Source organism: Geotrypetes seraphini, chromosome 12, assembly GCF_902459505.1.
Source record: "Geotrypetes seraphini chromosome 12, aGeoSer1.1, whole genome shotgun sequence".
Taxonomy (NCBI): domain Eukaryota; kingdom Metazoa; phylum Chordata; class Amphibia; order Gymnophiona; family Dermophiidae; genus Geotrypetes; species Geotrypetes seraphini.
The window spans coordinates 108,201,274-108,226,996 of record NC_047095.1 but is presented as its reverse complement, the minus strand read 5'-3'; the positions used below and the strand labels follow the sequence as shown (position 1 = coordinate 108,226,996).

General features: G+C 43.1%; 1 protein-coding gene across 1 annotated transcript in view; it reads right to left on the bottom strand.

The window, feature by feature from the left end:
- Positions 1–24,910, bottom strand: part of LOC117346272 (G-protein coupled receptor family C group 6 member A-like) — a 74,199-nt gene extending 49,289 nt beyond the window's left edge. The window contains exons 1-3 of the mRNA XM_033915673.1: positions 24,730–24,910; positions 21,911–22,193; positions 6,744–7,035 (exon numbers count right to left, since the gene is read on the bottom strand). Of these exons, the coding sequence (XP_033771564.1) occupies positions 6,744–7,035; positions 21,911–22,193; positions 24,730–24,910 (756 nt within the window). The remainder of the gene's footprint in view (positions 1–6,743; positions 7,036–21,910; positions 22,194–24,729) is intronic.
- Positions 24,911–25,723: the final 813 nt, after the last annotated feature.

The window sequence follows — 25,723 nt, the reverse complement described above, 5'->3', positions numbered from 1 at the left end:
ACACTAGTTTTGTAAGAATCCCGTTCAGTTTTTTATAAAAAGAACTCTGAAAATAAACTGGTAACATACTCATTTGGTAACAAACCACAGGCAAAATCATCATTTTGATGGGACTCTCCCTCACCAAGAAAGATGTAATGGATTCCAACACTCACACATTTCTTTGACTTTCAAAAATAAAGATTTTTCATCTACTGCAATTGTATCTTCCAATGTTTTTTGAATCATTATACCCAAATATTTTATTCCCTCTTCCTTCTAAAGTAATGGGAATGGATAAAATAAACCTTTTACACAGTGAACATTCAGGAGGGCTGGAGATGCTTCCACCAGAAGTGAGAGGCTGAGTGTGTGAGCGGACCTGGTTTTCACACTGGAGGAAGGCTGGCAAGCTGCCCCATGACCCACTGAATTTGTGGCATTGTTTTGCTGAAGATTAGCTTGGTGCTCTGTCCTCTTGAAGGACTGCTGGAACGGAGCCTAGGAGAATTGCCTGGGAGCCGTTTTTGCTCCATTCTAGCTGATAGTGAGGAGAGGTCCATGAGCATTGGAGGAAGCCAACCAACAGCTGGAGGAACTGCGATGCACCCTCCTGAGGCCGTGGAGAAGCAATTCTTGCGGCATTCTAGCTATGAGTGTGAGTGCTAGAGGAGGGCTGTCTTCCTATCATCTATCGAAGGATAACTGGGTCGGAGCCTAGAATAATTACACAAGAGCCACTCCTGTGCAACTTGGCTGGCTGGGAAGCGAGGTCTACAAGCTTTGGAAGAAGCTGTCCAGAGGCTGGTAGATTGTGCCACGTGCCACAGAGGCTGAGAAGGAACAATTGCTTGGCGGAGTTCTAGCCACCAGTATGGAAGGTAGAGGAGGGCTATCTCCCTATCAGCTGGACTTAGTGGGCCCTGGTGGGATCGGAAGTGACACAGCTGTTGACCATGGTTGGAGCCTGAGGAGGACTAGCTGTGGCCCTGAATTGTAGCAGCTTTCTCCTTCTTTATTGGTGGTATTCCATTGTTGGCCTGAGACACCCATCCTGTAGCAGGGATAGACGGGCCACACCAGCATTTGGAGGAGTCTAGAAGAGGAGAAGTGACTAAACTCGAATAGAACACGGATGAAACATAAAAGAATCCAGAAGAGTATGGAAAAAAGGATTTAAAGGTAAAAAGCTATAAGCCTGAATATTAAAAATAAGTACTGAAGTGATATTAACCCATTCAAATGAATCTTATTGAACTTGGCTGGCTATAAGAAAGAGCATTATATTGGAGTAGAGGATTAGTATATATAAGCTGAGGGGATTAATAACTGATTGAGGAGTGGACTAAGGCTAAAAATACCTGACCAAGACTCTTGATTAAAGTTTTTGGTAGATGCTGATGTTTAAAAAACAAACAAACCTGCATATGAGATCTTGCACTTAAATATAACTAATAAAAGTGGTCTAAAATTAAAAAGTGCTCGGATTTAGCTATAATATAATAGCTTTTAAGTTGTTTTGAGATACGGCAACAAGTTAATCTTGGGAAGATGGCAAATAAAAAAGAGTAGACCTGATCTTAAAATACTTGCTTACCTCGCAGAAGATGCAATTGAAACCTCAGATCTAAAACAAAATCCACCACAGGGAGAGGATGAACCAACTGTACTTGGTAAGGAAACCCTAGAAATACTGGATTCTTCGCCGACTGATTCAGCACTGGCCAGCAAAGGGGACTTACAGCAACGGATGGCTGATATAAAACGTTCATTAGCAGTATTTACCTCAGATATTAAAGTAAATATTGATGGCCTACATAAATAAATGGATGATATGAGCCAGAATCTCCAAGAATTTGGAGAATGGATTATTATGCATGATCAGGAGATATCGGAAATTCAACAATATTGCAAACAAATAGATGCATCTCTCCTGCTGCGGGTCAGGGCAGTTCGAGGGTGGTGCAATGACGATCGCAGCAGGGGAGATGAGCCATCTCTCCTGCTGCAATCATTGCGGGGAGGGGGGTGGTGTGGTAGATTGTGTAACTGGTGTTGTTTTTACAGACGCCGGTCACAGAATCTAGCTTTTAGGTAAAGGATTGGCCCCCCTCCTTAACCTAAAAGGTCTTGTTTTGGGCGTTTGGGACTTAGGCTATTTTTTGGGTTACACATAGTGGTGGTCTGGGCGTTTAAACAGCTGAGCGTAGAAGTAGGCCATTCTCAAAAAAACCCTCATTTTGGACTTTTTTTGAGAATGGACATTTTCCCTGCTTCTACTTTCAGCCTTTAGGGTCTTAGACCAAAAGGGGACTTAGACTTTTTTTATTATTCCCCTTTTAGTGTGCCTTTGTAAAAAAGGGCCTATGTGTCATATATTTCTCAATAGTGTCCCCTGAGGAAGGTGTTTTCTTAATAAAGACAATGTCATTGGTTGAAAAGACACCTCCCTTTGCCTTTTCTGTCTGGCAGTCTATACTCTAAGGTGAGGTGTTCTTTTGCCTATCTGTACATTTATTTATATTGAAGTGGTTTTACATTTGAGTACTTCATATGTCCTTATTTGTCTTGATGGGTGCAAGCTCTAGCTAGTGTACCTGGGGAATGGGGGGATCGAGTGACTTGCCAGGATCACATGGAGCAGTGAGGGATTTGAACCCACAACTTCAGGGGACTGAGGCTGTAGCTCTAACTACTGCACCAGGTACTCCCCCACCATAGGTGTTCAACCATACCACAAAAGCATTTAATTCAGGTACAGTGTCCTTCCATAAAACAAAAAAAGAATAATCTATATATCTAAGCCATCTATGAATTTTGCTTAGAATGGGGGAACAATATATCCACCAAATGACATATACAAATTTACGAAAGATGGAGCATAAAGTGCCTCCACCATTACGCAAGATGTCTGCTGGTAATATTGTCCATCATACATAAAAAAAGCTTTTTCATTGCAATATGTGACAAACTCATCAAATGTGGTCTAATCCTTTGTTCTAGATCAATCTTGATCACACATAATACATCATCCTTAGAGATAGACATGTACAGGGAAGTCACATCTAAACACACTAACAAAAAATGGAAACTATCTTGGATATCTGATAGTAAATTAAAAAATTGTTTAGATTCCTTAAACTACAATTTGCTTTTCAATACTTCTGGTTTAAGAAATTGATCCAAAAGTGGGAAAGTTGTTCCAAGAGAGAGTTTTGTGAGGACATAATTGGACATCCATGGGGAGAGGGTACTTTTAATGTATTTTAGGCAACAGATAAAAAAAAGAAGTCACTGGATGTTCTTTGTTAAGATATATATAATCTTTAAATGTAAGAAAACCTTCTTCTATATCTTTCTGTGTGATTTTCTGAACACCTTGCCGGATTCAAGGTAAGTGATTTAAAATTAGAGAAATCATTGAGTTGTCTGCATATGTCAGCTTTGTCTTGTATAACAACAGCCCCACCTTTTCCTCTTTTTAAATCTTTGTTAACACTTGGAATACTTCTGATCTGGTCTTCACCAATGGTCCATTTAAATATACCCATGCCTGATGTATCTATTTGGATTTATTAAATACCTTCTCATGAAGAGAATCACCCAAAGTGGTTTATAATACACTGAATAGAAATCAGCTACTCTAAAGTATTTTTCCTCTGTCTCTGTGGGAACACAATCTAACTGTGTTGCCTTGGGCAATAGAGTGCTAATTAACTTATCCAGAGTCACAAAGAGCAGGCTGAGATCAAACTTGAAACCTCAGGGTGCTGATACAGCAGCTCTAACCCCTTCACCTCCTAACCTTTGTGGCCAATCCTTTTAGCTAATTTTAAACCTTTTCCTTAGTTTATCATAGTCGCCCTTTCAAAAATTATGGGTTCCTTTTACAAAGGTGTGCTAGCGTTTTTAGTGCACGCACCAGATTAGCACGCACTATAGCACTCGTTAGCCAAAAAACTACTGCCTGCTCAAGAGGAGGCGGTAGCGGCTAGCGTTTGCGGCACTTTAGCACGTCCTATTCTGCGTGTTAAGGCCCTAGTGCACTTTTGTAAAAGGAGCCCTAAATGTTGCTTCAATAGATTTCCTAGATTTGTTTAGTAACTTTACTCCAGATCTTTAAAGCTCAGTATCCTGTTTCAACAGTGTTCATCCCAGGTCATAAGTACCTGGTAAGATTCCAATAAATAAAACAGATTTTATTCTGCTTATCCTAGAAAAAAACTGTGGATTTCCCTAAGTCCAACTCAATAATAGCTTATGGCAGTGGCGTACCTAGCATACGTGACACCAGGGACCATCATTTTTGACACCCCCCCCCCCCCACCATCTGTACGAAAAACATGATTTTTAATAACAAGCCACATGTCATACATGAGTACCTAGGAAAAGGCAGCATCTTACATACTGCAGTGAGCATTACAACATCAATACACCCATTGTAAAACTAAACAAGGCAGACTAGTACAGATCAATCCTACACCATCAATCCTAACAGAAAACCATGTCTTTCGAACACACTGAACACAGAAAACACCTTCACCTAGTATGGAATATGTCATCACAAACTAACCCCTCCCCCTTTTACAAAACTGTAGTGTGGATTTTAGCCACGGTGGTAACAGCTCTGACGCTCATAGAATTCTGAGCATCAGAGCTGCTACCATCATGGCTGGCGCTAAAAAATGTTCCACAGTTTTGTAAAAGGGGGGATAAAATAGAAATACATAGACAGAACCTGCAAGAAGCTGGACTCTGCATGCAATGCAACATACAGAAACAGTGACACATGTCTCCTATAGCAATAAATAAATAGAAAATTTTTGTTCTACCTTTGTCTTCTCTGGTTTCTGCTTTCCTCATCTTCTTGTTACTCTCTTCCTTCCATCCACTGTCTCTTCTCTCTGCATCTTCCATTTGCTCTGTTACAGTGCCTCTCCCTTTCTCCCTCCTTCCAAATTGGTCTGGCACCCATCTTCTTCCCTCCACTCCTCCCATAGTCTGGCATCTCTGTCTTCTTCCCTGCCAGCGTCTTCTCCCAATTCTCTCTTCCCCATTTCCTTCAGCGTCTTCTCCCCACTCTCTCTTCCTCAATTCCCTTCAGCATCTTCTCCCCACTCTCTGTTCCCCATTTCTATTCAGCATCTTCTCCCACCTCTGTCTTCCCCATGTGCTTTCAGCATCCTTCTCACCCCTCTGATTTACCCTGTTTTCCTCTCCACCCCACTTTTTCTCCCTTTCTACCTCTCTGCCCCTTATCTTCTTGGCGCTTTCTCCCCCCCCCCCCCAGACTGGACAACAAGCCCGGTCTGACAAACCTCCCTGCCCTGTGGCCGGCGATGTTATAGTTGCATATGGCTGCCGTAAAGGTCGTCTCTGATGCAACTTCCGGTTGCATCAGAGATGACCTTTATGGCAGAAACACGCAGCTTCAATGCTCTAGCTCAGGGGTGCCCACACTTTTTGGGCTTGCGAGCTACTTTTAAAATGACCAAGTCAAAATGATCTATCAACAATAAAATTAAAAAAAACACAAAGCACACTGTACGCTGAGAAAATGTTAATTATCATTCCTATTCTGGGTTTTTTTCAGAGGTCAAGGTAGATGACTTTATGCACTGTCACCTAAGTAACAACCATACAAAAATAGACAAATACTCCCCCCTCCCTTTTTAATAAAGCACAATAGCAGTTTTTAGTGCAGGGAGCTGCACTGAATGCCCAGCTGCTCTCGATGCTCATAGGCTCCCTGCGCTAAAAACTGCTATTGTGGTTTAGTAAAAGGGGGGCCATAATGCAAAATATAGACAGCAGATATAAATTCAGACACATTTTGATCACTAAATTTAAAATAAAATCATTTTTTCTACTTTGTTGTCTGGTGATTTCATGAGTCTCGTTGCACTTTCTTCTTCTGACTGTGCATCAAATCTTTCTTCCCTTCTTTCAGCCTGTATGCTTCCTCTCCTCTAGACCTCATTCCCTCCTCAAACTTTTTCTTCCTCTCTCCCTGCCCTTTCTTTCTCCCTGCCTCCCTTTCTTTTTTTCTCTCTTCATGCCCCCTTTCTTTTTCTCTGTTTCTCTTCTTTCCTTCTGTCTCCCTGCCTGCCCCCTTTCTTTCTTTCTCCTTGCCCTTCCCCAAGCCATAGCTGCCACCATCGGGGACAGCCCCCCAAGTCACCACCATCGGGTAACATGCCCCAAAGCCGCTGCCACCCCAAGCTCTCCTTCCCTGCGTCTTCCCTGTGTCAGGCCGACCAACATTTCTCTCCCCAACCTCAATTCTGCCATCAGAGAGGAAGTTCCGCCCGATTGGCTGGCCTGAACTTCATCTCCGATGGCAGAATTGACGACGGGGAGACGCAGGCTGATCAGCCCGTTAGAATTTTCCGGACCTGGCCAGCTGTGCACCCCCTCTAAGGCTGTACCCGGGGCAGACCGCCCCCTCCCACCCCTTGGTATGCCACTGGCTTATGGACTTTTAGGAATTATCCAAACCTTTTTAAAACTTTGCTAAGCTAACTGCTTTCACTACATTTTCTGACAAAAATTCTAGACATCAGGGCTCTACCTGCCTCTTGTGTCCTGCATATAGGATGCTACCCAGGAGGATTTGGATTTCAGTTTTCTACCCAAAAGCATATATTTGGCTTCAGAACCTCCCTCCCAAATTTTTCTATATTATACTTATCTTCATGTCATTGCATTAAATCATACCCACTCCTTATTCCTTATTGATTGATATATTTTTTTAATCCCTTTACCTGTGGATAGTGATATATCCTGAACATATTGGATATCTGACTTGATTGTTCTGGTGGAAGGCCTTCAATGATAGCAGCCAGTATGCCAGATGTTTTGCAGTGGTAATTAGGAGGGCAGACATTCATGCCTGTAAATATATCCATGGCATCCCAATACATATAGAATGGCACATTGAAAGAGTTATACAGATTAAACCCTAGTGTAAGGTTGGGTAAGAGCTCCAAACTGTTGTTAATTTCCTCCACTGCAAAAATAAAGGCCAGGTAGTCATAATAGAGTATTGGATAAAACCTGCAAGGACAATGAAGGACAAACTGTTAAAATAACTCACTGAAAGATGGATAGAAAATGGTGGATCTACTTTTAAAGCCAATAGTTGGTAAATAATTTTTAAGGTTGACAACAAAATTTAAAAAACAGTGTAAAGGAATTGCAAAAATAAAAGTCTTTAAAAGGTGCCTAATTACTAATATATAGACATAGAGTGGCATTAAAAAAAAAAGGATAAGTCCAACTTGGATGTTTCCAGATGAACGTTCAAAGTTGGAGGTACAAAAATGGCCATTTTCGAATGGCAAACTGCTGAAAATTATCTACTTAGATGTCTTGGCCACTGGGACATCTAGGCCACCAAAATGTCTAACTTTATACTCCATTTTCAATCAGAAAAACAACCAGGTGCAAAATGTCCTAGTCTTGACCATTTGGATGTGAGTGGGGCCAGCATGGTATGTTTATGTTTCTTATGAATTTGATATACTGCTCTGGCATTGACTAATCTAAGAGGTTTATAGATAGAAGAATTTACATAAAACTGAAAATAGAAAAGAACTCCATAAATTAGATAGGACAGAGAGGATAGATCAGAAAAGATAGACAGGAAAAAACAAATCAAATAATTACAATGATAAATCATAGAAACATGATGGCAGATAAAGGCCAAATGGCCCATCCAGTCTACCCATCTGCAGTAACCATTAGCTCTTCCTCTCTCTCTAAGAGATCCCACATGCCTATCCCAGGCTTGCACAATGTTAAAAATCTGCACAGAAAACCTAGACAGTGTTCTCCATAGAGCCTTTTAGCCGGGAGCTCCGCCCTGCTAATTTAGATGACCGCCCAGCTGCCATCCATCGTGAATCCTGCCGCTGCTGCAGCTGCTCAACAGTTTTTTTTTAAAAAACCCAACTCTCACCGGCTTGGAGATTTGCTGCCTTAGCCCATAGCAAACTCATGCTTCAGGGCTCTAAGGTGTGCATGCCAGCTTCCCTTCTCTTCCCTCCGAAACTGGAAGTTATGGCCCGAGGGGGAGGAGAAGAGAAGGGAAGCCAGAACGCACACTTTAGAGCCCCGGAGCATGAGTTCGCTATGGGCAGTGATGGAGGGAAGCTAAGGGAGACAGGTCAGCAATGGAGACAGTTCAGTGATGGAGAGAAGCTTACAACTTGCTTCGGGCCTTCCTCGCTGCCGGGTCCTACCTACTTTCTGTTTCTGCAAAGGCAGGACCCGGCAATGAGGAAAGCCCAAAGCAAGGAAGAGCAGCAAATTGTAAGCTTCCCTCCATCACAGCGATAGAGGGAAGATTGCAACTCTGCCAATGGGAGGGATGGGAAGAGAAAAGCTGCTGCTGCACCCAAGGGGGATGGGGGAAGAGAAAAGCTGCTGATGCTGCACCCAATTGGAGAGGGGATAGGGGAAGAGCTGCTGCTGCACACAATTGGGGAGGGGATGAGAAGAGAAATGCTACTGCTGCACCCAATTGTGGAGGGATAGGGGAAGAGAAATGCTGCCTCACTCAATTGGTGAGGGGAAGAGAAGTGTTGCTGCTGCATCCAATTGGGGAGGGGGAGGGGAAGAGAAGTGTTGCTGCTGTACCCAATTGGGGAGGGGAGGGGAAGAGAAGTGCTGTTGCTGCAGCACCCAATTGGGGAGAGAGAGGGAAGAAGGAAGACCAGGTAAAGGAAAGGAAAGGAAAGAGATGCCAAGACCATGGATGTGAAGGAAAGGAAAGGAGCTACCAGACCATGGAGGGGGATAGATGTCAGGGAATATGGGGGAGGGGGAGGAGGCAGATGCCAGACCAGGTGAAAGAAAGGAAGGAGAAGAGATGCCAGATAATGGAGTGGGAAGGGGAGATGGAAGGAGAGGAGAGAGAGACCAGGGCATGGGGGAAGGAAGGGAAACTAAAAGAGACAAAATGCCAGTCCAGAGAGAAAGAAAGGAGTGGAGGTGCCAGAGAAGAAGGGAGAAGGAGAGATAGGAGGAAGATGGTAGGGCATGGGGGGAGAGAAGGGAAGGAGATAGAGATGCTAGACCATGGGGTGGAGTGGGAAGGATGGAAGGAAAAGAGAAGAGAGAGATACCAGAGTATAGGGGAGGGGATGAAGCTGAAATAAATCATGTACAAAGGAGAGAAAGGACACAGGATATACAGGTTATTGAAGGGACATAGAAAGAGGGAAGATGCCATATGGAACAGAGACAAGGCGGACACTGGATGGAAAGGGCAGAGAGGGTGAATAGTGGATTCAAGGAGCAAAGAGAGGGTGGACAGTAGATGGAAGAGGTAGAGATAGAGAGGACAGAGGCTGGGTGGAAGGGGCAAAGAGAGAGGACAGATGTTGCATGGAAGGGAGTGAGGACAAACGCTGAATAGAAAGAAGAGAGCGAAGAGAAGATGATTAAAGCAGAAATGACAAAAGGTAGAAATTTTTTGTTGTTGCTTTACATAGAATCAAGTAGTATTGTAACTGTATTGATTAAAGTTTATAAATAGGAAATGGAAAAAAGGCAATAATTTTGAGACTAAGCCCCTTTCCTCAGGTCAAGACAGGATACCATAACAGCAGTATACTGTACTATAGGGGTGCCCAAATGGTCGATCACGATTAACCAGTAGATCGCAAAGGCAATGTGAGTTGATCACATTGCCTTTACAATCTTTTTCTTCCTGCCTCCCCCGAGCCAGGCCAGACACGTACAAGTGCCGGACTCACAAGACTTCACCTCTGACGTCAATTCTGATGTTGGAGAGGAAGTTCTGGGCCAGCCAATCGCTGCCTGGATGGCCTAGAACTTCTCCTCTGATGTTAGAATTGACATCAGAGGTGAAGTCTTGTGAGTCCGGCACTTGTATGTGCCTGGCCTGGCTTGGGGAAGCAGCAGGGAGAAATCGGCATGGTGGCTTGAGGGGTAGGGAAAGAATCGGGGAAGTGGAGAAATTGGCGTGATGGCTTGGGGGACAAAGGTAGAGAGAAAGAAAGACAGGCAGGCAGGGGGGGAGAGAGAGAGAGATAGAGAGAAAGAAAGGCAGAAATAAAGAGGGGGCAGGAAGAAAGAGAAAGAAAGACAGGCAGGCAGGGGGAGAGAGAAAGAAAGAGTGACAGAAAGAAAAGGGGAGGGGCAGAAAGAAAGAAAGACAGAAAGAAAGAAATATTGGATTTACAGTCAGAAGAAGGAAGTGCAACCAGAGACTTATGAAATCACCAGACAAAAAGATAGAAAAAAATGATTTGATTTTCAATTTAGTGATCAAAATGTGTCCGTTTTGAGAATTTATTTTTAATGCAGGGAGCCTATTAGCATTGAGAGCAGCACGGGGCATTCAGCGCAGCTCCCTGCGCTAAAAAACACTATCGTGGTTTAGTAAAAGGGAAAGGGGTATATTTGTCTATTTTTATATAGTTGTTATTGAGGTGACATTGAATATTTTAAAGTCATCTGCCTTGACCTCTGAACCCCCCCACCCGAAAACAATGATAATTAACATTTTCTCTGCGTACAGTGTGCTCTGTGTTTTTTAAAATTTTATTGTTGGTAGATCATTTTGACTTGGTCATTTTAAAAAGTAGCTCACAAGCCCAAAAAAGTGTGGGCACCCCTGCTGTACTGTCTTAAAGAAAGATTTGGCCTCTGAAAGCTAATTGAAAAATGGATTAGTCCAATAAAATGGTATTTTCTTATTTCTCATTATTTGTTTTATTTCTATTTGTTAATTTGTAAAGTGATGGTTGTTATGTAGCAGTTTTTTCAAATTTACATCTACTACTGTCTGGGTAACAAAAAGACTGGACGAAGGAGATTCACTAGACATAGTGTACCTGGACTTCAGTAAAGCTTTTGACAGCGTCCCACACCGCAGACTGTTAAACAAGATGAAATCGATGGGGTTAGGAGAGACTCTGACGGCATGGGTCAATGATTGGCTGAGTGGCAGACTTCAGAGAGTGATGGTTAACGGTACTTTCTCTGAGACATCGGAGGTGACCAGCGGGGTGCCGCAGGGCTCGGTCTTGGGTCCACTCCTCTTCAACATATTCATAGGAGATCTGACTCAAGGGCTTCAAGGTAAAGTAACATTATTCGCCGACGACGCCAAACTATGTAATATGGTAAGCGAGGACAATCTACAAGATATTATGGCGCAGGACCTGCGTACATTGGAATGCTGGTCCTCAACCTGGCAGCTGGGCTTCAATGCTGGAAAGTGTAAGGTCATGCACCTGGGTAGCAGAAACCCATGCAGAACTTATACCTTGAACGGGGAGACCTTGACCAGCACTACAGCAGAACGAGATTTAGGAGTAATCATTAGTGCGGACATGAAATCTGCCAATCAGGTGGAGAAGGCTTCCTCAAGGGCAAGGCAGATGCTGGGTTGCATCCGTAGAAGTTTCGTCAGCAGAAAGCCTGCAGTCATAATGCCATTATACAGGACCATGGTGAGACCTCATCTGGAATACTGCGTGCAATTCTGGAGGCCACATTATCGCAAAGACATGCAGAGGGTCGAGTCGGTCCAAAGGATGGCCACCAGAATGGTCTCAGGGCTTAAAGGTCTCTCGTACGAGGCAAGACTGAACAATTTGCAGCTCTACACTCTCGAGGAACGCAGGGAGAGGGGAGACATGATTGAGACGTTTAAATACGTCACCGGACGTATAGAAGTGGAAGATAACATTTTCCTTCTCAGAGGCCCCTCAACCACAAGGGGGCACCCGCTCAAACTCAAGGGCGGAAAATTTCACGGCGACACCAGAAAGTATTTCTTCACGGAGCGAGTGGTTGATCAATGGAACAAGCTTCCAGTACAGGTGATCGAGGCCAGCAGCGTGCCAGATTTTAAGAATAAATGGGACGCCCATGTGGGATCCCTAAGTGGGTCAGGGTAAAACATTGTATAGTATTAAGGGGAGGGTCTATAGAGTGGGCAGACTTGATGGGCCTTGGCCCTTTTCTGCCGTCATCTTTCTATGTTTCTATGTTTCTATGTTTCTATATTTTGCATAGTATTAGGGGACGTGTCACTGTTTCTGTGGTGTTGCATTGTATGCAGAGTCTGGTTTCTTGGTTAATTTAACTTTTGTCTACATAGTTCTATTTTGAGTTTGTGATTATTTCATATTGGTGAGGGTGTATCTGTCTGTGTGTATGAAAAGGACATGGTTTTCTGTTAGCATCGACTGTACAGGATCAATTGACTGTGCAGGATCTAGCTTGTTTAGTTTTACATTGCGTGTGTTGGTGTTCTAGTGCTCACTACAGTGTATAAGATGCTGCCTCTTCCTAGGTGCACCCTTGTTGTGTGACTCAAGGATTATTACTAAAAATATATTTTTTTATATAGGGGAGGGGATTGTTAAAAAAATGATCAGCCACTGGCTGTCATATATACTATGTATGCCACTGGATTTAATGACCTTATTCTAACTTTACTATTGATGTAGGTGTTGTCCCTTCCCACCCACCACCCCCACACACAGTATAAAGAATTAAATTAAAATTGTATTAACATCAAACAGCTTTCAAATGACATTATAAGCAAATAAAAATAAAATATTATTAATATTTAATAGTAAAAGGCCAATACTCAGACTGGCAATGGGTCATGAGCGGAGTTCCACAGGGGTCAGTGCTGGGACCTCTACTGTTCAATATATTTATTAACGATCTGGAGGCAGGGACAAAATGTGAGGTTATCAAATTTGCTGATGACACCAAACTCTGCAGCAGGGTTAGAAACACGGAAGACTGTGAAGACCTGCAAAGAGACCTAACGAAACTGGAAGACTGGGCAAAAAAGTGGCAAATGAGTTTTAACGTAGAAAAATGCAAGGTCATGCATGTAGGGAAAAAGAACCCGATGTTCAGCTACAAAATGGGGGGAACACTGCTAGGGGTGAGTAACCTTGAAAGGGACCTGGGGGTGATGGTCGACACATCACTGAAACCATCGGCGCAATGTGCGACAGCCTCAAAGAAAGCAAACAGAATGCTGGGCATCATCAAAAAAGGTATTACAACCAGGACGAAGGAAGTCATCATGCCGCTGTATCGCGCAATGGTGCGCCCGCACCTGGAGTACTGTGTTCAATACTGGTCACTGTACCTCAAGAAGGACATGGCGATACTCGAGGGAGTGCAGAGGAGGGCAACTAAACTAATAAATGGTATGGAAAATTTTTCATACGCTGACAGGTTAAAAATGCTGGGGCTGTTCTCCCTGGAGAAGAGGAGACTTAGAGGGGACATGATAGAAACTTTCAAAATCCTTAAGGGCATAGAGAAAGTGAATAAGGACAGATTTTTCAAACTGTGGGGAGCCACAAGCACTAGGGGTCACTCTGAGAAACTGAAAGGGGACAGGTTTAGAACAAATGCTAGGAAGTTCTTTTTTACCCAGAGGGTGGTGGACACATGGAACGCGCTTCCAGAGAATGTGATAGGCCAGAACTCTGTACAGGGGTTCAAGGAGAATTTGGATAGGTTCCTGGAGGATAAGGAGATAGAGGGGTACAGATATAACTTGAGGTAGGTTATAGAAATAGGCAGAAACCACTTCACAGGTCGCGGACCTGATGGGCCGCCGCGGGAGCGGACCGCTGGGCGAGATGGACCTCGGTCTGACCCAGTGGAGGCAACTTCTTATGTTCTTATGTAATACATTGCTAATTATTACCTAAACTGTTTTGCCCTAGCTCTCACTTTACACAACAGCAAAATAAAAAAGTAGCAGATAAAGACACACAGGTCTCCTTCAAAGCTCAGTAACACCTCTTCATAAATTATGTGGAAGAGGTCTAGAAGTGGGGATCACATCTATTTCATATCCTCAGTGAGACCTCAGGAAGGAACCTAGTAATCAAAACATTTTTAGAGGTGCTGTAGAGCCATTTCTTGTATGATTGGATGAGCTATATTTATCTTTTTTTTTTAGTTGTTTAAATTCATGCAGAAATAAATGACTAGATTCAACCTAATGACTTCATTAACGCATTTGACTTTTTTTAAACCTCTATACCATTTGAAAGAGGACAAATATCTAATTATTCCCTTCTAGAATTGGATACTTCTTAAATTTAGCAAAAATATTCTGACACAAGTGTCAAACCTTAAAAAGGAAGTCATATTGATCATTGGAAAATAATAATAATTAACTAATAAAAATAGTACACATTTAGGGCTCTTTTTACTAAGCTGCGATAGCAGTTTTAGCGTGCGCTTAGCATGTGCAGAATTGCATGAGCTAGACACTAACACCAGCATTGAGCTGGCATTAGTTTTCCAGTGTAGCACAGGGGTTTGCACACTCTAAAAATGCTAACACACCTTAGTAAAAGAGGGGGTTAATTTTCCCCACCACCAAATTTCCCCATCCCGTCCCACCCGGCTACTTTTTCATGCCACCCTGCTGGAAAAAATTTCTGGGGAGAACACTGCTAGTAGAGGTCTTACATTGTCAAATTAGTTTTGTGGCACAATAAGGGGAGGGGAAAATCCCTCAAAAGCCTGGTTGAAATAGAAAGTTTTTATCTTAATTTTTTTTTAAATAAGCTCATTTTGGATGTCTAACAGAAGGTTATTCCATAGATAGGGAGCTAAAAAGAAGTCTTTGTTTCTGATAACTACTCAATGAACCATAGAGGGTGAGAGAGTGCTTAATATAAAACCTTCCGCCAATTGAAGAATTGTATTATGCGCGTAAAGGGAGAAGGATTTGCTAAGATAGGCTGGTATCATTTCCTAAAGGGCTCTGTGAGCTAAGCAGAAAATATTGTATGACACACATTAGCATACAAGTTTTAAAGCAGTGGTGTAACGTGGTCATAAAAATGGGCATTAGATAAGAGTTTTATAGCAACATTCTGATCTGTTTGTAACCTTTTAGGTTGCACAAGTGGCAAACCTACATAAACTGTGTTGCCATAATCTATCTTACTCAGTAGGAAGGCATGGCTTAGAGTTCCAAAAGGTACCCAGAAAGATGAGATGACTACTGTAGGGAGTAAGTAATGACCCCCTATGCTCCCCCAGTGGTCACACGCCCACTCCTACCCCACAAAACTCTGAATACCTGTCTCTAAACAGCAATCCCAGGTATAGGAAAGCCTACTAGAGTAGCACACAAGTGTCTTAAGTAGCCTATTGAGGGGGCTAGTGAACCATAGAGGGGAAGAGCCAGGCCCATAAAAAACTCTAACCACTACATTTATGGTGGAAAGTGTGAGTCAATAAATCCCTACCAATGTTGGCCCCTCCTACATCTAAATGGTAACTATATGGATATTTCTTACATGGAAATTTTATGTGGTCGAAAATGATGAATAAAGTTAGATGTCCTGATGGCCTAGGTGATTTTGGCAGACAAGATGACCAAGTGAGGATTAAAAAAAGCATTAAACATTATATTCAGAAATGGCCATTTCTCCACATCTAAAATTGGACATTTTATGGGAAACATCCAAAGTCAGACTAAGATGTCATTCTAAAAATGGCCCTCCATGTATACACACTTGACGGACTGAAGTTAGGACATAGTGGTGAACTGGATTAGAAACTGGTTGATGGAAAGATGCCAAGAGGGTAGTGGTTAATGGAATTTGCTTAGAGGAAGGAAAGATAAGTAGCAGAGTTCCTCAAGGATCGGTGCTAGGGCCAATCATGTTCAATATGTTTGTGAGTGACTTTGCCATAAAGTTAGAAGGAAAGGTTTGCCTTTTTGCAGATGATATTAAGATTTGTAACAGATTGGAATCATCTGTGATAGAGGTGCAAGGCCATGCTATATTGGTATTTACGCTTGTGTTTCTACAAGATAAAGAAATGTTACTGAAATTATTCTTTAAAATGAAACAGGTCTCCATTTAGGTGAAAAGGTGAATATATTTCCAGATGTATCTAAATGGACTCAATCTCGCAGGAAAGAATTTCTTACATACCGTACAAGAGTGATTTCTTTAGGGGCAAGTTTTCAATTAAGGTTTCCTTGTGTTTTATTTCCTATCAAGGGAATAAGTATATCTTTTTTGAACAGGCCCAATTGGGTTTCTTTTTGGAAGGTAAAGGGCTCTCTACCGTAGCCCAGACTGAAACCATATAATGTGGCCATAAAATGTTAGGAATGATGTATGTTTGAGCTTATTTTTCCTTTTATTATACATTTAGTTTAAATCCTTGATTCCCACAAGGAGGTTTCTCAAAGCTTTTTCTCCTTCGACAGGTGGACTATATTTAAGAGATTTTCTTCTTTTATTTGTTTCATATTCATTTGTTTAATGATGAATTGAAAAAGATATATTCAATATTCCTTGTACAACTTTGTATGTAATTATTTGAAAATTATAAAAAAAAAAAAAAAGATTTGTAACAGATCAGACACCAAGGAGGGAGTAGAAAACATGAAAGAGAATCTGCAAAAGTTAGAGGAATGGTCTAATATCTGGCAATTAAAATTCAATGCAAAAAGAGTACAGAGTCATTCATTAGAAATCAGAAAGTGGAGTATGTGCTGGGAGGTGAGAGAGACCTTTGGGGTGATAGTGGCCTAAAATCTAAAGACAAAGAAACTGTGACAAGGTAGTGCCTGTTGCCAGAATGTTGCTAGGGTATAGAGAGAGAGGTATTACCAATAGAAGAAAAGAAGGTATTGATGCCCATGTTCAGGTCATTGGTTAGTCCCCACTTTGAGTATTGTGTTCAATTTTGGAGAAAGGTAACAAAATAGTAGGAGATTTGCATCAAAAGATGTATGAGGCGAGGCTGGAAGCCCTGAATACTCTATTGAAACTCCGGACTAGCAGAGCTTATTTTGACAGTACTGCCTTTACACTTTTAGTTCAAACCCTATTACTTAGCATTCTGGACTACTGCAATATTATGTTCAAATCTTTTTTTATTGTGAATGCCAAGCAATAAACGACAAGGAACAGAACAAAATCAAAAGAACCAGCATCCAACAATACAACATTTATGGATAGACAATAAAACAAAAGCAGCAATCCCCACCCCCCCATCTCCCCAACTCTACCCAACCAGCAAAACCCCCAAACCCCAACTCCTATCCCCCCAGATAAACACACAGAAGATCACAAGAGGTTGCTAAGATCCCAAAGGCCCGTACTCTTGTGGCCCTTGGTATCCACTGGAAGAAGTCCCCCCAAAAGAAAAAGAAAGAAAAGAGCCTGCAGTTACCGATCCCAGTAGCTAGCTTGGTGCACAGCAACAAAGCTAAGCAAGACAGTTCAAAAGGAGACTACATCCTCTAGGAGACAGGGAAGCCAAATAGACTCCCCAGACCAGCAAAATCTATGTGTGCGGTGAGGGCGACCATCCGCCTCTTGAACCTTCCAGGTGGCCAAATTATGCACCAAAGATCTCCAGGTCCAGAAAGAGAGAGGCTCAGAAGCAGTCCAGCTTTGCAAAATGCATTTGCAAGCAAGAAGACACACTTGTTATGACAACAGAGGGGTCCCCCCTTAGGAAGGCTCCAGAAGGGCCCCGGCAGATCTAAAGCCAGTTGTGCTACGGTACCCACAATGGGACTCCGAAAAAGCCCCATAAGTACTGGACTATACACTGTCAATAAACTTGGACAGTCCAGCAATCCCAAAAGGAATGAACAAAGGTACTGGGGTCCCAGCCACATTTCAAACAGAGAGGTGAGTCAATACCCCCAATTTTGTGCAATTGCACCTGAATATAATAGGCCCTATATATCACTCACACATAATACTCGAAACAGCACTCCCGTAATCAAGCGAGGAACCCCCTGCAGGGCACGTAAAATATACCAACGGCTAAGATCCATATGAGGGTCTCCACCCCAGTTCCCTTGAATACATGACACATCTTTGGGCTCAGTGAACTCCAAGAGGGCCCTATGTAATTCTGACACCGAAGTGGATTGGATCGCCACCTCTGCAAAAAAAAAACATAAGGCACTCCCCCATTGGCTGCGCAATCCGGTCCTGAGGGAGTGAGAGAACATAATGTTTAGCCTGGCAATAGGCAAAAGTATCACCCCAGCTCCCACCCAAATGATCCACAAAAGCCATTAGGGGTTTCAGACCTCCCTCCTCATTCAACAGGTGTTCCAGCTGACTAATTCTGCGATCAGCCCAACTAAGAAAAGTAAGGTTATCACGTCCCGGTGGAAAGGCCAGGTTCCCACGAAAGGGCAATTGATTCGTTACTCGGGGGTCCCCTCCCAATTTACCTATCAAGCTCCCCCACACAGCCCGCATAGATTTCAAAAGAACGCAGGTGCAAAACTCAGCGGGAATCTCCCGAGCAGGCAAGTGCAAGAGACTCACCAAAGAATGAGGTGCATAAAAAACCCGTTCCAAATCCAAAGGAGTAAATTGGTGTTCATCTTGTAACCAATCTTTCAAATGCTGGAGTAAACAGACTTCATTGTAAATGCCGAAATAGGGGAGACTGAGGCCCCCCGAGTCCAGCCACCAACCAAATAAGGAAAACGAATGCACAGTTTACGAGAGTTCCAACAGAAATGCGAGAAAAGGCAGTTCATTCGCGCAAGGTCTTTTCTCAACAACCGAAGGGGCAGAGTTTGCAGCACATAAAGCCATCGTGGGAAAATCACCATACGGATCAGGGCTATACGGCCCATTAATGTCAAAGTATGGTCAGCCATGTATGCTAATGCTCGTAGCTTGGGCAATAAAATTCTGGAACTGGAAACAGAAATGATAAATGCCGACCTTGATGTTGTGGCAATGTCAGAACTTGGTTCTCGGAGTCCCACGGATGGGATATGGTCATACCAGGATATAACTTACTCCGTCACGACAGAAAGGGCAAATCAGGGGGAGGAGTAGCTCTATACATTAGAGAAGACATCAAAGTTACTAAAATCACAGGCATCAAGTATAAGAGAGAATCCCTCTGGGTGAACCTTGCCAGGGGCAATAGCAAATGCCTGTATCTTGGGGTCGTGTACAGACCACCAAGACAAAAGGATGATGCGGACCAAGAACTAATTGAAGACATTGAGACCATCACACTGTGTGGAGACACAGTGCTGTTGGGAGACCTCAATATGCCCGATGTGGACTGGAACAAACTATCAACTACAACAAGTGACAGTAAGAGGCTACTAGCCTCCATACGAGGAGAACATCTCAAACAGATGGTACTAGAACCCACCAGGGATCAAGCGATCCTCGACCTGCTCCTCACCAAAGGAGACAGTGTCACAGAGGTGTCAGTAGGAGAAGCTTTGGCATCCAGTGACCACAACATGGTGTGGTTCCATCGGAAGAAAGGAATCACTAGGTCAAATACAATAACCAAGGTCCTAAATTTTAAAGGGGCTAACTTTCAGTGCATGGAGGACTATGTCTACACAGCACTGCAAAACCTGAGCACGACAGACAGTGTGGAGGTGCTATGGTCGGCTCTGAAATCAACCCTGCAAGAAGCAACCAACATATACATAAAAACTGTGAGCAAACGGCACAGGAAAAACAGACCGAAGTGGTTCTCAGCAGAGATCTCAGAACTAGTAAAGCAAAAGAAAAAAGCATTCGTAATCTACAAACATTCGCAACGGCTGGAAGCTAAAGAAATCTAACTGGTGAAATCTAGAAATGTTAAAACGGCAGTCAGGGAGGCCAAACTCCGAATGGAAGAAAATTTGGCAAGATATGTTAAAAAGGGGGATAAATCCTTTTTTAAGTACGTTAGCGACAGAAAGAAGAACTCAAGCGGTATTGTGCGCCTAAGGAAACCTGACTGCAACTTCATTGACTCGGATGCAGACAAAGCAGAACTACTCAATAACTACTTCTGCTCAGTCTTCACCTGCGAAGCGCCAGGATCCGGACCTCAGCCACAGACAAAAGGGTGCTTGGAGGACCTATTCCATGACTTTGCAATTACCGCTGGCAATGTCTACCACGAACTATCAAAGCTAAAGGTTAACAAAGCCATGGGCCTGGATAATCTGCACCCCAGAGTACTTCGGGAATTGAGAGATGTTCTGGCAGAACCGTTGGCTGAGCTTTTTAATCTCTCCCTAACAAAGGGAAAAGTTCCCTTGGACTGGAAAATTGCAAACGTTATCCCGCTCCACTAAAAGGGATGCAGGTCAGAGGCCGAAAATTACAGGCCTGTGAGTCTCACATCAATCGTATGTAAACTTATGGAAACGTTGATCAAAACAGATTGGACACGATCCTGGATGACGAAGGACTAAGGGATCCTCACCAGCATGACTTTACGAAGGGAAGGTCTTGTCAATCCAATCTGATAAACTTCTTTGACTGGGTAACAAAGAAACTGGATAAGAGAGAGTCCCTGGACATCGTGTATTTAGACTTCAGTAAGACTTTTGATAGTGTCCCACACTGACTGCATGGGTAGAAGACTGGCTTAGTGGTAGACTCCAAAGGGTAATGGTAAACGGTATTCCCTCAAAAACGTCAGAAGTGACCAGTGGAGTACCACAGGGCTCTGTCTTGGGCCCAATACTATTTAATATCTTTGTAAGTGATCTGCCTCAGGGACTTCGAGGTAAAATTACATTATTTGCCGATGATGCTAAACTATGCAACAGTGTAGGCAGCGCTGCAGAACCTGATAGCGCAATCATGCCCAGCGCTATGGAGCAGGACCTACTTTTACTAGAACAATGGTCCAGTACTTGGCAACTGAATTTGAATGCCAAAAAATGTAAGGTTATGCACCTTGGTAGCAGAAATCCACGCAGAACATACACCCTTAATGGTGAAAACCTAACCATAACTGCAGCAGAACGGGACTTAGGAGTAATCATCCGGGAAGATATGAAAGCTGCGAATCAGGTGGAGAAAGCAACAGCAAAAGCTAGACAAATGCTGGGCTGCATCAGAAGGAGCTTTATCAGTCAAGCCTGAAGTACTACTGCCGTTGTACAGGTCAATGGTGAGACCTCACCTGGAGTATTGTGTTCAGTTTTTGAGGCCACATTATCAAAAGGATGTGAAGAGAATGGAGTCGATTCAGCTAATGGCCACTAGGATGGTCTCAGGACTGAAGAATCTCCCATATGAAGAACGTTTGAGCAAGCTGCGCTTATATTCTCTCGAAGAGCGCAGGGAAAGGGGGGACATGATAGAAACATTCAAATACATCATGGGCCGTATTGATGTGGAGGAAGAAATATTTTATCTTACGAGTCCCATGGCGACAAGAGGGCATCCGCTAAAATTCAGGGGGGGAAGATTTCATGGAGACACCAGGAAGTATTTCTTCACCGAAAGGGTAATTGATCGATGGAATGGTCTTCCACGTCAAGTAGTTGAGGCCAGAACCACGCTCGACTTCAAAGGACGATGGGACAGACAGGTTCTTGAGTGGGCAGACTTGTTGGGCCATCGGCCCTTTTCTGACATCATACTCTATGTTTCTATGTTTACCCCAGGCTTCAAGTTGGATCCTGGTATCAGCTAGAAGCTTAGTAACATTGAGCGAATAAAGTGGTGCCGTAGAGGTCGCAAAATACACCCCTAAGATACCGTAAGTGGCCCGTAGCCCATGGTAAAGGGAAGGAGGCACCCCATTGAGCATGCAAGGCCAAGGAAGATGGCAGAGCCACAGATTTGGCTAAGTTTAAATGAAAGCCAGCGTAATCACCATATTCTCTAATAGTCTCCAAAAGGGCCTGCTAAGAAGGAAACAGGTCCATGAGAAGAGCCAAGAGATCGTCCGCAAAGGCAGCAACTTTAAAACTATGATGCCCCAAAAGAACTCCCTTGAGGTCCAGATTTGAGTGAATATCACGGAGGAGTAGGTCAAGGGCCAAGATGAATAATAAAGGGGACAGAAGACCCCCTGACGTGTGCCATGATGTATCTCAAATAAAGACGATCTACAACCATTAACCCACATGGTGGCCTTGGGAGTAGCATAGAGGGCACGTTTCTCTGAAACAAAGCAGCCCTGAAAGCCATATTTAGTCAAAGTAACATATAGATAATCCCAACGAACACGGTCAAAAGCCTTCTCAGCATCAAAGCTGATAAGCAAAGAAGGTGATGCGATACTAGAGCTATATTCTAAAGAGAGCAGGATTATACACACATTTTTTGCCACGGAACGACCCTTCACAAAACCAACTGGGACTCGTGAAGAAGGAGCGGTAACAGCTGAGCCAAATGATTGGTCAGAATCTTAACCAGAAGTTTAACATCAAAATTGAGAAGCGAGATAGGACGATACAATTCTGATAGAGCAGGATCTTTCCCTGGTTTCAGAAGGACTATGATCTGAGCCACATTAAGATGTTCGGGCATAGCTTCAGCGTTGACATAACATTAAACATAGCAGCAAGCGGTGCCACAATTTCAAGTTTCATAAGGTTATAGAACTCCGCTCTTCAACTGCCACCACCTATAATTTTGAGATTTAGCAATACCAAATTTGTGTTGTAGTTGTAAAAAGTCAAGCAGCTTTCCATATAATACCACATCATTCAACATATGAATGCCCACATTCATCCAATGTTTCCAGATGATTTTAAATCCACCAATTTGAATCTTGGAGTTCTGCCAAAGGAACTGTCATGTGGATTTATGAATAGGAATAGATGTTAAATTATTGATAAATTTTAAAGTTTTCAAAGTGTCACAGAACATTCTATTGTCCTTATATAATCTTGGCATCTTGACACTCAAGACATGACACAACCTCAGTGGAGACAGAAGTTATGGTTGGAATGGCAACTCCATTCTTCACTGAGATCACGGCCAAGCTGGGCTCAGCAAGTAGCCTTACCTAGTGCACACAAAACCTCAGCTGAGCAGTTACATGAGGTTCTATTGGTAGATTGGTATTGGAATAATAAAAAACAGGTCCAATGACAGAGGGGTACAGGCAAGGTGGATCCAAGATGGTGGATGGGACCGTTAATTGAGTGCTTCGCCTCAGCGTGTCTCATCAAAGTTTGCTTTTCGATTACTTAGGAGACATTTTCCTCTGAATTATGCTGAAAAGGAAAGTCCGAAGCGACGCTGGAGCCTCGCGATGCTCATTCCAGCCCAGTATTGGCACCATTGATGAGCTCCTGTGATGAATGCAGGAAGCATTGGCGGTGTCGCTGCACCCACTGGAGACATTCCAGGATGAGACAGAAGTGATCTCCTTGGGTTTGGAGACCATCTTAAGCCCTGACACTAGGGCACCGCCTCTCTGCCCCAGACTGCCAGCTGCCTGCGGGTAGAGGAGCAACCGGAGAGTGGAATGTACTTTTCCCCAGAGGCCGGTGAGATCAGTGAGGAGAACTTGGAATTATAATCCCTGGATTTACAGGAGAGCCCCGTTGAGCCTGAGGCTTCATCTGCTTCGAGGGAGGATAGCAAACAGAAGAGCCATGACCAGAAGGTGAAGCCGGTTGGTGAGAATATGAATGTTGAGACTCAAAAGATTTCCTTTACATTGGAGAAACCCCCAGAGGTAACATTGGATTCCATTTGGGATCTTGTGGCAGACCTGGCTAAATCGATTAAGCCCCAGATGGAGTAAAAAGTCAATATCCAAGAATCTGAAATTAAGGATCTTAAAACTGAGTTACAGGTCTTTAAAAATTCTACTGCAGTATCTAAATAAATCACGGAAACTGTAGTAAGAAATAATATAAATTTGAGAAGAAAAATGGACTCTTTAGAAAACTTTTCTCGTAACAATAATCTCAGATTGATCAATTTTCCCAGAGTAGCAACAATACCTCTTAGAGATATGCTAAAACGTTACATGATGGAAGTTTTGGAAATATCAGAGGAACTGTTGCCACCTTTTTCTCAGGTGTATTACCTACCTATAAGAAGAGAAGGACAATTAAAACTACAAGATGATCAACAATCCCCTAATATCACATCTCTTTTGGAACTTTTGGATAGAGAAGTGGCAACTGTGGCAACACTTCTCCTTACAGTAGCTTTAGTTCTGGATAAAAATTGGTTACTTAGACTTTTCTTTAAAAACAAACAAAAGATATTTCTTGGGTTTAAAATACAAATGTTTCCAGATCTGGCAAGACACACAAAAACATAGACGTGAATTTCTGATTATGAAACTGGGTGTTATTGCTCTTGGGGTGACCTTTTCCTCCGTCACCCATGTAAGTGTGTGATACAATATCAAATGCAAAAATATGTTTTTTTTGACCCTAGCCAACTGATAACCTTCTTGTCTGAGGCTCGACTGAAAGCAGGGACAACATGAGTGTTTATTAAAGTTTGATATACTTCCTAACTAATGGATTGTCCTTATTTCACACGTGAGGTTCTATTGGTAGCTTGGTATTGGAATAATAAAAAAAACAGAGGCGCACTTTCCTGGTATAATTTATTGATCAAAATCAAAACAAACTTTCAAAAGTCTTCTTCAGGTTTATATCACCTGGTATTCATTGCAGCATTCAAAACACAAACAATTGTCAGTTCCAGGCCCAACTATCTCAAAAGAGGAAAAAAATTTGTCCAAACTGTAAAGTTTTCTTCACACAAAAATTCAGCCTTCTCTTAATCTAGTCCAAACTTTATCCCAGCTCTCCTTAACAGGAAAATATTAGCTTATTTTCATTCCTTCTATAATGGGCAACTCTGTTTCTTCTGTCTCCATATTATAAGCAAAGTCTTCCTCATCAGCCATCTCATTGTCTTGCCCAAACACAGACTCACTGTTCTCTGTGGCTTCTATCTCACCAACCTCTGCTTGGGCTGGTAGCCAGGAGATAGACTGTGGCTTCCTGATTCTCTGGACTGGCCATCTGTGTCTTGCATCCTGCTGACTGGTTCTGGCTTGCTGGGTTAGGAGCAGGTGTGTACTCTGAGGCTGAATCTCCAACTGCTTCTGGAGCTGGTTTCCCTAAGGTGACCACACGTCCCATTTTGAATGGGACAGTCCTGTTTTTGGATCCCCTGTCGAAGCTTGCTGTCCCTCACTGCCACGGAAAAAAACCTCCCTCCTTCCTTCCCCCCTCGGTCCGCCACAGCAGCTGCTCTCCTTCTTACCTCCCTGCTGCTAATCACCTTCTAAGCTAAGCAAGACACCAGTGGGGACAAGGTTTAAAAAAAAGTGCGCGTTCTAGACAGGGCGGAGATTTAGGGAATAGAGTATACAGGAGACAGGCTTCTTGACTTCCCTTCCCTGATTGTATGAGCTGCAGACACCTACAGGTTTCCAGGAAACAACTTCACTAAGCATAGGGGCGGGAGCCGGTGGTCGCACATGCTCTGGCATTGGTTGGGAGAAGATGGCAGTGTGCATAGGTAGGTTCTAATGTGAGCCGGGGCTGTAACTTCCTTAGTCTCTGGGCTGGAATGAGAGAAGTTGAGAATGTGGAGAGTCTGTGCTTTGCTGGAATCGTTTAACTCTCTTCATCTCAGCCTATCTTACCAGATGTGGGCGTGCATACGTGCGAAGGGCCAGGCCTTCCCGCTAGGAGAAGGGGCTGCGCAGAGTGAGCGCGTGTAGTTGTGATTTCCATTTAGTTTATATTTTGTCACACTGGTTCATTGTAGTGGCAGCTTTATGTTGGGTGAGCATAGCAGGCTCTCTTGTGCATCTCAGTGGTCTGGGGTGTGTGGAAGAATATATAGGGCATCCCCCCTTTATTTCTGACAAAAAGAAATAATTTTCTTCTTGTCTGCTTATCAAAGATGCTTCCTGCCTTCTCTGCGTGTTTTAATCTGGAATTAAG